The sequence below is a fragment of the Enhydra lutris genome, unplaced genomic scaffold (genome assembly GCF_002288905.1).
Source record: "Enhydra lutris kenyoni isolate GAN:26980312 unplaced genomic scaffold, ASM228890v2 scaffoldscaffold54, whole genome shotgun sequence".
Lineage (NCBI taxonomy): Eukaryota > Metazoa > Chordata > Mammalia > Carnivora > Mustelidae > Enhydra > Enhydra lutris.
Window position 1 is genome coordinate 9,834,346 of NW_019154138.1, and position 12,148 is coordinate 9,846,493.

At 50.8% G+C, this 12,148-nt stretch overlaps 1 protein-coding gene across 1 annotated transcript in view; it reads right to left on the minus strand.

Annotated features, from left to right (window-relative positions):
* Window positions 1–12,148, minus strand: part of LOC111157412 (cyclic nucleotide gated channel beta 1) — a 61,118-nt gene that overhangs the window by 5,129 nt on the left and 43,841 nt on the right. The window contains exons 25-30 of the mRNA XM_022518793.1: window positions 11,694–11,835; window positions 10,814–10,973; window positions 8,776–8,873; window positions 8,593–8,676; window positions 5,436–5,554; window positions 5,036–5,182 (exon numbers count right to left, since the gene is read on the minus strand). Of these exons, the coding sequence (XP_022374501.1) occupies window positions 5,036–5,182; window positions 5,436–5,554; window positions 8,593–8,676; window positions 8,776–8,873; window positions 10,814–10,973; window positions 11,694–11,835 (750 nt within the window). The remainder of the gene's footprint in view (window positions 1–5,035; window positions 5,183–5,435; window positions 5,555–8,592; window positions 8,677–8,775; window positions 8,874–10,813; window positions 10,974–11,693; window positions 11,836–12,148) is intronic.

Genomic DNA, 12,148 nt, shown 5'->3' on the forward strand with positions numbered 1-12,148 from the left:
GAGCAGGGAGCTGAGACAGAATCCCACACATGGCTCTCATCAGCTCAGACGTCCCAGGCCCTGGGGTTCTCAGACCGTGTTTTTCCTTTGATGGGCAGAGCTTCCTCACCACCCCTTGCCTCTGTCCTGAAGCCTGCCTGTCCAGGGAGCCCGGCTCTCTGATGAATCAGGCCACAGGGCTGGTCCCAGGACCTCTGTGTGGCAGGACCGGATGGCTCCTCCTCTCTCCGCACCTTCTCCAGCGCGGGGCGGCATGCTCTCCGCACACGGGTCAGCAGCCTCTGCAGGATCCTAGCTGACTGGCCGAGCCCTCACCTACCCTAGCCAAAGGAGTGGGTGGCAGCTACAAACCTGGCTTTCATGGCCTCGCTCCTCTTGCGTGGGGGAGGAAGGGCGGGCGGGGGCCGTGGGGACAGTGCGCGCTCTCAGACAGAAATGGTAGAATTCTCAGTATTCGAGGTCATTCGGTGGAGACCCTACAAATGCTGCATTACTGAACACCAAAACCATCGCTTCCAGTGGAATTACAGGGTTAGGTTTCTGGTGAGCCTCTCATGACAACACTTTAGCAACTGATCAATACTTGTTTGTGTTCCTGTTTAACGACATCTGATCGAACCTGCAGTTTCATTAACATTGAACTCATCCCCCACAGCTCTGTGAGCCATGCCTGAGCAGAGTTTATCCAACCCGCGTGCCTTCTCCGTCCGGGACATCCCAGCCTCCCTGCCCTGGGGAACGCACCTCAGCACCACACTTTGGGGCGACATCACCAACGACAATCACAGAACTATGGACACTGCGGCGCTGTACAGCCCACGGAAAGACTCTTGTTGACCAGTGTTCAGACGCTTCTGGGTTGAAACAATAAAGCAGAGCGTCCCCTTGGTCAGCTTCTGCTGGGAACGTGCACTTAGGACAACTCAAATCTCTCACTGCTCTCTCTACGCATATCCGCAAATGACTGGGGCTGCCCATGAGTGCTGATTTGGGGGTTCTGAACACATTTCAGTGAGTAGGTGAATTGCAGATACAGAATCGCAAATACATGAGTAATGAGGACTGACTGTGCTTCCCTGCTCCTCGGGAGAGTCAGGGGAAGTGGGCAGATTTGGTGGGAGAAGGTCGGACAGACCAGCCTTCGGAAGGACCCCATAGCTTCCTTAAGAGCGAACTGGTAAGTTGAGTTACGGGGCAGCTTCCTTACTCAGGGGACCCCCCAGCATCCTGTGTGTATTATGCTCTAACCTCGACATGGCATCCTCTCACCTGGGCTTGCCAAAGGGGTCCTGTGAAAACCTAAGTCACATCAAGTCACCAGTCTGTGTAAAACCATACAAAGCTGCCATCTCCCTCAGACCAAGACCCAAAGCCACTGCAGGGCTTCACCTCCAAGACCTACCCACTCTCATCCCCTTGACTGCTCCCATCCCGCGTCAAGCTATGCTTATTTTCTGGCTGGTCTGCCCACACACACTGAGGCTGCTCCTCCGCAGGGCCTTTCCAGCTGCTGTTCCCTCTGGCTGGAATGCTCTTCCCTGCAAGCAGTCCCGCTCACTCTTTCATTCTGTGCAGGTCTCCCCTGAAATTCCACTTCCTCAGAATGGCTTTTCCTGAGCAACCTATCTCAAGGAACTCCCTTCCTCACCTATGTCTCCTCCGTGTGGCTTTCTGTTTCCTCATAGCTGACACATCACAGAATCATTCATTTCACTATGGTCGGCCTCCCCTAGTAGAAAGGCAACTTTATTTGGTCCCTGCTGTGTCCCCGGGGCCCAGAACTATGTGCTCAGTAAATGATTATGAGCTATGAGTGGATGTTGGTAAGTTTGTGCCCTTTATCATGACCTCCCTCTGTGTAGTTTATTTTTTGTGTCATTTCATAGAATGAGATAGAAAATAGGAATATGGGTAAAAGGCAATGGAGGAAAAACTAGATATGTAGATTTAAAAGGCTTCATCTAGGGGTGCCTGGGTGGCTCAGTGGGTTAAAGCCTCTGCCTTCGGCTCAGGTCATGATCCCAGGGTCCTGGGATCCGGCCCCGAGTTGGGCTCTCTGCTCGGCAGGGAGGCTGCTTCCTCCTCCCTCTCTCTCTCTACCTACTTGTGATCTCTGTCTGTCAAATAAATAAATAAAAATAATTTTAAAAAAATAATAATAAATTTTAAAAAAAAATTTAAAAAATTAAAAAAATAATAATAATTTAAAAAAATAAATAAAAGGCTTCATCCAATGGGAAAATTACAGAGATAATTTAATGGATAAAGAGGAACAATTATTATTATGAACATTCACTGAGCTCTCCCACATGTCAGGTATCCTGCTGGAGACATTCGCACACACGCTATTTTATTTAATTTTCCCAAAAACAAAGTAAGGGGTTAACATACTCTTATTTTACAGAATTGCAGAAAACTGAGACCAGAGAAGTTAAGCAACTTTTTCAAGGCCACACAGCCAATACCTTAAATGGATAGGACATGAGCCCCATCACCTTCCCAAGCCTGTTGTAGATTTTTCTAGCACACCCATGCTGCCTCTGTCACTCAGCTTAAAACCTGATCTTAAGGATCTGAAAGCAAAAACCTGCTTCTCTAAAAAGTTACCCACTCTAGGGGCACCTGGGTGGCTCAGTGGGTTAAGCCTCTGACTTTGGCTCAGGTCATGATCTCAGGGTCCTGGGATCAAGCCCCACATCAGGCTCTCTGCTCCACGGGGAGCCTGCTTCCTCCTCTCTCTCTCTGCCTGCCTCTACGCCTACTTGTGATCTGTCAAATAAATTTAAAAAATATTTTTTAAAAATAAATAAAAAATAAAAGGTTACCCACTCCTCAACAGTACAAAATACAGAGGCACAACATTATTCACTGTGATGCTGTTTATAATTGCAAAATATTGGAACTCTAACTCCCCATTCATAGGAATGCTCTGCAACTGTCAGAGGAATGAGGAAACTGATGGGTCTATGGACTGAGAGAGAACGTTTTCCAGGATCGGTTGGTGTGAAAAAAAAGCAAAGTTTAAAAGAAAATCTATAGTATGCTACGTTTTGAGTAAGAAGGGGAAAATAAAATATTCACCCATCTGCCTATTTTTGCAAAAGGAAACAACTCTAAGGAAGCAGCAGAAACTAATGAGACTGGGCTCCTGTAGGGCTGGGCACAACAAGTCAGGGGAGCTGGGACTTCTCCAGGCACACCATTTTGTTGCATTGTGACTTGCAGTACCCTGCTAATGCTTGACATATTCAAAACAACAATAAATCAACAAGGATCAGGGCAGGAGGAATCATAAAAGAAGAGAGCGCAAACTGAAACATGAGGCTGGGCAGATTTCAAATGAACGACCGTCCTTAAGGGAGGCAAAAGAAAATGAATCCAAATAACTCTGAACATAACACTTACCTCATAGGTACTTAGGCTAATGACAAGAAGAACAGCACCAAATATTAAATTCTGCTGGGAAGGCTTCCCCACCACCCCAGGGCTTTGGGATAGCAATTCTGAAATTTCTTTGTCTGTATTATAGGACTGAATAAATGAGTGAACGTGATGAGGGTAAAGAGAGTCAAATTTCTCAGTGATAGGGAAGGAATTTACAAAATATGGAAAAGGAGAAGATTAGAAAGACTCTGTGGTGTTGGACCGAAATTGTTAGATGGATACAGATAGAGATACAGATGGACAAATGCAAGTTGATATATACACAGACTTAGATGCGTGTGTATATGTAGATTTGCAATTGTATATATACTGGTGGGCATGTGGGCGTGTTTCCCAGCTCTGTCCACTTGGGAGCCTAGAAGCCATGAGCACACACAGTGCACAGATGGTGGTTTCTAAAAACCATTCCCACGTGCAAGGAATCAAGGTTCCTTGGAGAAATGGCCATTTCCAGGCATGTGGCAGAGAAAGTCACAAGATGAGCCTGGAGCATCTCACTGTGCTTGTAAGCAAGGAAGAGCTGAAATATTTCGGAGACATAACAAGGAGTCACAAGGGCCAGGCTGAAGAGGGGCCTCCTGGCCAAATCAGGAACAATCTGAGCACTAAAGGGTGATTGTAACAGGATATTTACAGAACAAAACAAATCCACATTGATATAGATAAATGAATAAGCGAAGAAATGGGAAAGAAGAGGAAGCTCTTCCTCACAGTAGAAGGCTCCTAATAAATGTGGAAGGCATGACAGAATCAGAAAAATCACCATTCTGCAACCATGATGGCAATCGCTGATTTAGCAAGGAGCTCTCAGTGGATGCTGAATGTATCAAATGAAGGCTTACTTGATGGGAAACAGGAGGTCTAGATAGCTTCAGACTGACTCCCCACTAAATACTTATTAATTACAAAGAGAAAAATGTTAACTCTAGAGTGCAGAAACCTTACCAAGTGATCAAAGGGAAAATCATCAATACTGGGAGAAACCAGCAGCTGGTGCCTCTTGATATGCTGCACTAAGAAGAATGCAACATCACTTTTTTTTTTTTTTTTTAAGTAGGCTCCATGCCCAACGTGGGGCTTGAAATCACAACCTTGAGATCAAGAGTTGCACACACTACCAAGGGAGCCAGCCAGGTGCCCCACAACATCACTTCTCAGACATTCCTTCCCCCATGCAGAACCTGAAGATAATCATGAGAAAACATCAGAACATCAGCTAACCCTAGGTGAAGGGACATCCTGCAAAATAATAGGCCTGTCCTCTTCAAAGAAGTCCAAGTCACCAAAGACGGAAAAAGGCTGAGGGGCCATCCCAGATCCAAGGAGACTGAAGATACGAGCCTATGTGATGAAACTGGGGAAACCCACACTGGATCCAGGAACAGAAAAGAAGACAGAAAAGGCCACAAAAGACATGATTGGGACAATTGGCCAAATCTGAAGATGGATTGGGGATGAGGTAGTAGCATCATTTCAATTCTGAATTTCCTGATTGGGATAAGGTACTATGGTAGGTAAGATAAAGGTTTAGTCCTCAAGAAATATGCACTGACAGATATGTGGATTTTTTCTTTTAAATAAAAAAATGTACCTGGCTTTCTTCCGGAGTAACTTCTGAGACTCAGGATAATGCACCAAAATTTCATTCAGGTCCTTCTTGTCCAGAATGAAGAGGTTGGTAAACCCGTGGGCGACCACATTGGCCGTGCGCCGATTCCCGCCCCCAACAGCCAGCAAGCTGGGGCAGAGAAGGGGGGAGGTGAGACCTGGCAGGCTGGGGTTGGGATCCCGCTAAAATGTCCCTTTCCTCCCGTTGCCCAGAGCAGAGGGCGGCCCCACACACCCAAGAGCTGGGTCCCACCCCCATATCAGCATCCACGCATGGCTTCCTCAGACCCGCCAAAGGGTCCCCTGAGGATGAGGTCCCCCCCTTGGCTACCACCACCACAGCTTGCCCAGGTCTGCCCATCTTATCCCAGCTCCCCCCTGACCTTATTTCTCCAAACACGGATCCAGCCTTCAGTGTCACCAGCACGGCCTTCCCATCGGGGCCACCCAGGACCTGCACCTGTCCCGCCTGGATGATGTACATCTCTCGACCAATCTCCCCCTGAAACAGAGAAGTGCTGAGCCCCTCTGCCATCATCAGAAGTGACCAGAAGACTGGCAGGGCTGTGCCCGGAGGCCGCTGGCACAGAGCAGAGGAACCTGGGGTGGCGTCCAGCCCACTACTGACATGGTGTGTGGAGCAAGGCCACTCGCTTCCTCTCTGGGGCCTCAGTCTCCCCGTCTGTGGATTGGGAAGAGTGACCACCTCTGGCCTGCCTGATGAGATTCTGTGGGGGAGTTAGTGGTGTGATGGAGAGGAAAGTGCTAGGTTAGCGAGAAGGTGCAAGTGTAATGGTATTCTACAAATTCCCAATTATACACGCCAATGGAGGGCCAGAGATATGGAAAAAATTAGCAGTGGTTCATACAGTATGTTGATACCTGTGCCTAGGACGTGTCACCTTAGGAGCTCGGTAAGCATTTGCTAGGAGAAACAGCAGTGATAACGATATCGGTCACGAAGTCCAGCTCTCGTGCGACATTTTTCTGAGCGAGGCATTGCTCTAAGTGCTGGGTCTGCTTAGTCCCTCCACAGCTCTGGGGTAGGAATCCTTTGCCCAACGTTGCAAAGCTAGGGCCTGGGAAAGTGGGGATCGGGGCCCAGTCTGGTTTCAGACCTCATGGGTGCTGTGGGTTGAATGGTGTCCCTCCCAAATCCATATGTTGAAGTCCTCACCCCCAGATGCTCAGAATGTGACCTTTGGAGATAGGGTCATTGCAGATTTCATTCGTTAAGTTGAGATGAGGTCATTCTGGAGGTGAGTGGGCCCCTAATCCAGTGTGACTGGTGTCCCTCTTAAGGGGATATTTGGACACAAAGACAGGCATACCGAGATGACGATGTAAAGTTACACAGGGAGAGGACAGCCATCTATATGCCAAGGAGAGAGGAACAGATCCCTCCCTCACAGCCCCAAGAAGGAGCCAATCCCACTGACACCTTGGTATTGGACTCCCAGCCTCCAGAACTGAGACACAATGCATTTCTGTTGCTTAAGCTGCCCAGTCTCTGGTCCTTCGTCAGAGCAGCTGTAGCAGACTAAGGCAATGGTCTTAATCCCAAGTTAGAGCAAATGAATGGACGCATGCCTGCTTGAATGGCTTGCTTTGGACTGCAATCAGAAATACGCAGGCTGGGCGCCTGGGTGGCTCAGTCGGTTAAGCGTCTGCCTTCAGGTCAGGTCTCGATCCCAGGGTCCTGGGATGGGGCTACACATCGCACTCCCCGCTCAGCAGGGAGTGTGCTTCTCCCTTTCCCTCTGCCCCCTGCTCATGCTCTCTTGCTCTATCTCAAATAAAATCTCTTAAAATTAAAAAAAGAAAAGAAATACCCAGTCTGCCATGCACCTTCTAATCCTCATGCCCTCACAACGCCTCTCTCCCTGTCCATCACACCTGACATGTTTAAGAGGAGAGACAGCAAGGATAGGTCATTGATGACACCTTGGATTCATTCAACAAACGTTTCCTGGGCTTCTCACACAGGCATGGGAGCCTTAACAGGAAGAAAGCTTCGTGTCCCTGTTTCTGTGTCCAATTTGACACGGGGCTGAAGGGTCTACAGAGCTCCCCCTCAGCCCTGGGATGGGCGGCGGGGGTGGGGGTGGGGTGCCTGGTGTCCCAGGGGTGACTCAGCGAGATCATCACATAGCAAAACTGGACAGCAGGGGGCACCATTCACACTTGCTTATCAAGTGTTCACTTCAAGGTCCCTCTGCCAACCCCCTCCACCTCGTTCAGCCTTCCTCATTTGCCAGCAAGTTCTACATTACCCCCAAAGATAGCTATAGCAGCAATGGCACCTAGCTCTGTAGGTACAGCTGATTCAACCTTCACAACCCCCCCGCCCCCAACCCTGGGAGGGAATACCGGCAACATCCCTACTTCACCCACGAGAAGAGACTCAGAGAGGGTAAGCCACTGCCCCAAGGCGGCACAGCTAGGAAGGAGCCTGTGTCAGACAAATCACTCTATTGCTCTCAATCCCCTCTTGGCCTCTAGGGCTGCAGCTTTAAGTTTTCAACCACCTGTAGCACTGTTTCCCCATTTCTCCAGGCTCTCCGCTTCCAGAAACTTCACTGCTATACGGCATACAACTTGGAGATGGGGGCCTTCTTGGGCTGAAGTTTTCTGAGTCGCACAGGGGTTGCGTGGGCATTATTTTCACCTCTGTACACACACCCAGACTTTACAGCCCTGTAACAAGGGGACTGAATTCCAAGTTCGCGACCTTCCGCCCTAACCACTCACTCCCCAGAGGGCACTGGTCTCACCTTGAATGGGGAATGGGAGCAGAAACGGCCTTGACACTGGGTATCCCTAGGTTCAAGTGCAAGTATTTTCCAGGATCGGATGGGTGGTTGAAGGAGTGAAGAGAGCCTGGTATGGGACAGCGGGGAAAGGTGGGGCCTGTGGCATTGGGAGGGAGGGTGCCATCCTCTTTGGGGGCAACCCCTTCTCCACCCAGTTGACTCTTGCTATTTGGGAAAATGGGGCTCTGTTTTTAGCTAGAAATCTGGATTTTTATGTGAAACCTTCATATTTGTAAAGGTTGGGGACAAAGTCAACATTTTTTTTTTAAGATTAGGAAAAAAAAGAACCCCTAAAAAACCACAAAACACTGTATGGGCTGCTCCTATGAGAAGGCCCTCGTTTGCAGCCTGTGACCTATCCCAGGCACCCCCCCCCACTCCGTTTTCCTGATAGGAAGACCAAGACCCTGGAAGCTGTTCCATCGGCAGAGTCAGGGCCCTACCTCTCGTGAGGCTCCTCACTTTCCTTTTCTGGAAAGTGGGGTTCCTCGCCCTGGCTCCCCTGGTCCTGTGTCAAGGGAACAAGGTCTGAGGCGCACTGGAGCTCAGTGCCCGCCTGGGGCCAGACAAAGGCTCCTCGGGCCAAACAAGACGGGAGGCCTGGGCGCAGCTCTCCCTGGGCTTGCCGACCCTCCTGGCCTTCAGAGGCACCCCCTTCTGCCCAGCTCAAGGCCGGCGGGCGTGCTGGGAACCTCAGCTGGCCTTGCAGCTGTCTGGGGCCACCCACCTTCTTGCACACGTAGTCGTTGGGCAGGTAGACGACAGAACGGAGCCTCTTCAGCATGTCAAAGATCAGCTGTCGGTCACAGCCCTGTCCCCAAGAGGAGGGGGAAAGAATGCCCATTTAGAGGAGGGTGGGGTCTTGGGGCTCCCCAGAACCCCGGGGACAGGGGTGCTGGGTGGGCACTACCTGGAAGAGAGCCACTTTGCTGACGATGTTATAGTTCACGTCGATGGCAAGGTCCAAACGCATCTTGTCTGGAAGCTGCACCATCAGTTCTGACTCGTCTGCAAAGGAGACACTGGCAACAATCAGAGGCACATCCCGCCACCCCCCTGCCCCCACACATGCACACACAGGGCCACACCATTCCTCTGCCACCCAGAGCCACACTGTATTGGAAGAGTTCCTCTCTGGGCTTTTTTCCCTCTGTGGGGAACACCACCATGTACTTCCTTAGTTAACTTCTACTGCTTCTTTAGAACCCCTTACTAAATGTCACCTCCTCCAGGAAGCCTTCCCTCAAGATCCCCACACCGACTATTAGGTTCAGCAGTCTCTGTGTGGGCGCGCTGACCACACCCCTTATTGCAACGGTTTGCTCCTGCTAGTCTGTGCTTCTCACGCTCTGAGGACGTTAGCAAGAGCTAGAGTACATCGAACACTCTTTTTACAGAGTGTTTTACAAAGATGGTTGTATTAAATCCTCCCAACAACCCAACAGGTGCCCACTACCACCATGCCCAGTTTACAGAAACTATAACAGAAACTGCCAGGCAGGGGCGGGGGGGTGGAGAATGGAGTCCGTATCCCACCTGGGTCCGTGGTGCTCCAGGGCCTGTCCCAGTCTGCTTTGCCCATGATGAGGGCTGAGTGCCCAGCAGAGAGCCTGGCATGGAATGAATGCCTGTACTAGGGATGGGAAATGAACTAACTTGACCTAATCTTGATGCCCCTCCCACTGTACCACAATCATTCATGGGTTCAGGTGCGGATCTGCATGACCTGGGCAGCTGGAAACCCGCTCTGGTCCTTCATATGTGCCCCTGGAGAAGGGGGCAATGATTTAGATGTCACAGGGCTGTCCCTGGAATGGAATGACGCGACGGAGGGAACCATGCCTTGTACAGAGTGAGCGCACCAGCCAGGGACACTAACGCTGCCTCGACTGCTCGCTGTCCACCCTTGGCTCGGGAGACCTTGGAGCTCAAGTGTGGCTTCTTTGAGGCCAGAGGGAAGCCCGTGGAAGCAGGGGGCCCTTGAATAAGCTGAGTGTGTTGAGGGACCCTAAGACACAGTGCCAGTGGCCCACCAGCTCATCAGTAGCCTCCAGAATGATGTCTAAGCTCTGAAAACAAAATTACTAGCTCCCAAAGATAAAAAGAGAGAGAGAGAGAGACCGGGGTGGGGGGAAATTGTGACTTAATTAACACAGAAGTAGCATATTCACATTTCATTAAGCATTCCATTTCCAATTCAGGAAAACGGTACTACACCTGAAAACAGTGCACAGGTCAGATTCTCCCACTTCCCAGGAATTACTGAGTACACCCCATCATTGCCAAAAAAGGAGAAACAGTGGGGAGTTATATGCATTGTTGCAGCCGAAGAATTTCAGAAGCAAAGCATAACATCAAGTTTACAAAAAGTGTATGTGTAGGGGCACATGGGTGGCTCAGTCGGTTAAGTGTCTGTCTTCAGCTCAGATCATGATCCCAGGTTGCTGGGGTCGAGTCCCACATTGGGCTCCCTGCTCAGTGGGGTGTCTGCTTCTATTCTACCCTTCCTCCCTGCTCGTGTTCGATCTCTCTCTCACTCTCAAATAAGTAAATAAAATCTTTAAATATATATGTGTGTGTATGTATGTCTATGGAAAGAGAAGAGAGGGGATCTTCCTTCTGTCCTGATTTCAGCTGTACTTCCATCTCTGAGAGGGATGCATTTCAAGGCAGGGGAAGAGAAGGGAGGGCAGGCAGGACATCCAAAAGACAAGGCCCTCAAGTCTTCAGGGGTCTCCTGATGGCCCAGCTTGGGGCACCTCATGGGCTTCCCTGGGCCCCCCTCACTTGAATATGTTGGGGCCACAGCCAAGAGGCACCAGTGCTCAGGACCTCAGGGACACGTGTTAGAGGGACACAGGACCGGGGGATAGCTGGTAGGAGGAGGGAGGGGTGTCAGAGAGGAGGGGGCAGGGGATAGCTGGTGGTAGCTGGGGCACCTGTCTTACCCAGCATGCCTTGGGACTGCCAGGTGTACTCGTACCAGGTCTTGACCCGGTTCTGCACGGACCTGGGGATCTTGTAGAAGTTCATGTACTTCACAGTGCTGTCCATGCAGCTGCGGTAGTAGGTCTGCCCGGCGGTGGCGGCCCCCACCACGTCTCTCATCTAGGCGCAAGGAGGAAGCGTCAAGGGGCAGAGTGGGGCTTTGGGCCCATGCGTTGTGAGCATGTGTATCTACTCGGACTGGGGGTGCATGAGGAAGGGGCCCAGGAGAGAGGGGACCCATGTCCGCACACAGAGGAGGCTACGGACAGGAGAAGTTCTGCTTCCAGTGTGGACATGGGAAGGGCGGGGTGAGGCTGTGGAGAACAGCACCTGCTATGAGGAAATGCCTCGCTGGGCCGGGCTAATTGTGGTCTGACCTGGCCCCCTCGGTGCCAGAGGCCACTTCGACCTCACTGGAGGAAATGTGAACCTGGTGTACTACTCCTTGTGACAGGACTGGATTCTGAGGCCATGGGACTGTGGCTTCAGGCAATGATTAGAATAAGAGATGCACCCCTGCACATTAGACACACCCAGGGGTTTCTCTCCAGGGGAGCAACCCAAATCCCCAGCCTTTGCAGAAAGCCTTTCAGCCTAGCTCTCCAAAGATATCCCAAAGGGACCGACCTTTCCAGTGGAAGCCAGCGTAGAGAAGAATGGGACCTAGACCTCTACCCCGTCCCCTTCACCCAGCAGGTCCCAGAGCTCTAGGCTCCTGAGTCCAGTCCTGCGGTCTCTCCTGGACTTAGTCCGAAAGAAATGACCACAGCTGGTGACATTTCTGACAGCAGTGGGAGGGAGAGGGGCCCTGCGGGCAGGCGGGTGGCAAGCTATAGCTACCTGTCCGATCATCACAGAGAAAGCGAAGACACCCGTGAAGTAGTTCAGGCCCTGGAAGACGATTTCAAAGAGCGTTCTGGGGTCAGGCAGCCCACCAATGGTGATGAGCGTCTTCACAGCCCAGTAGTAACAGCGAATGTAACTAGAGAGAGAAGAGGAAGGGGACCTCGGTCAGCAAAGGCCCCCTTTTGCTGAGTCTGGGGGGCTTGGCTCTGATGGATGTGCAGTACACAGAAAAGAAAACCCTTTATTTCTACGTGCAGGGAAAGGAGCCTAACAGCCACAGGGCACACGGTGTGCAGAGCACGTGCACAGATACAGAGGCATGTTGTCTCCTCTGTTTACATATGGGGAAACTGAGGCTCCAGGAGACTGCTAGAAAGACTTGGCAGGAGGGTAGACCAGGGTCTTCTGACTTCTGATGCCTGGACTCCTTGATATTATTTCAATTTCCA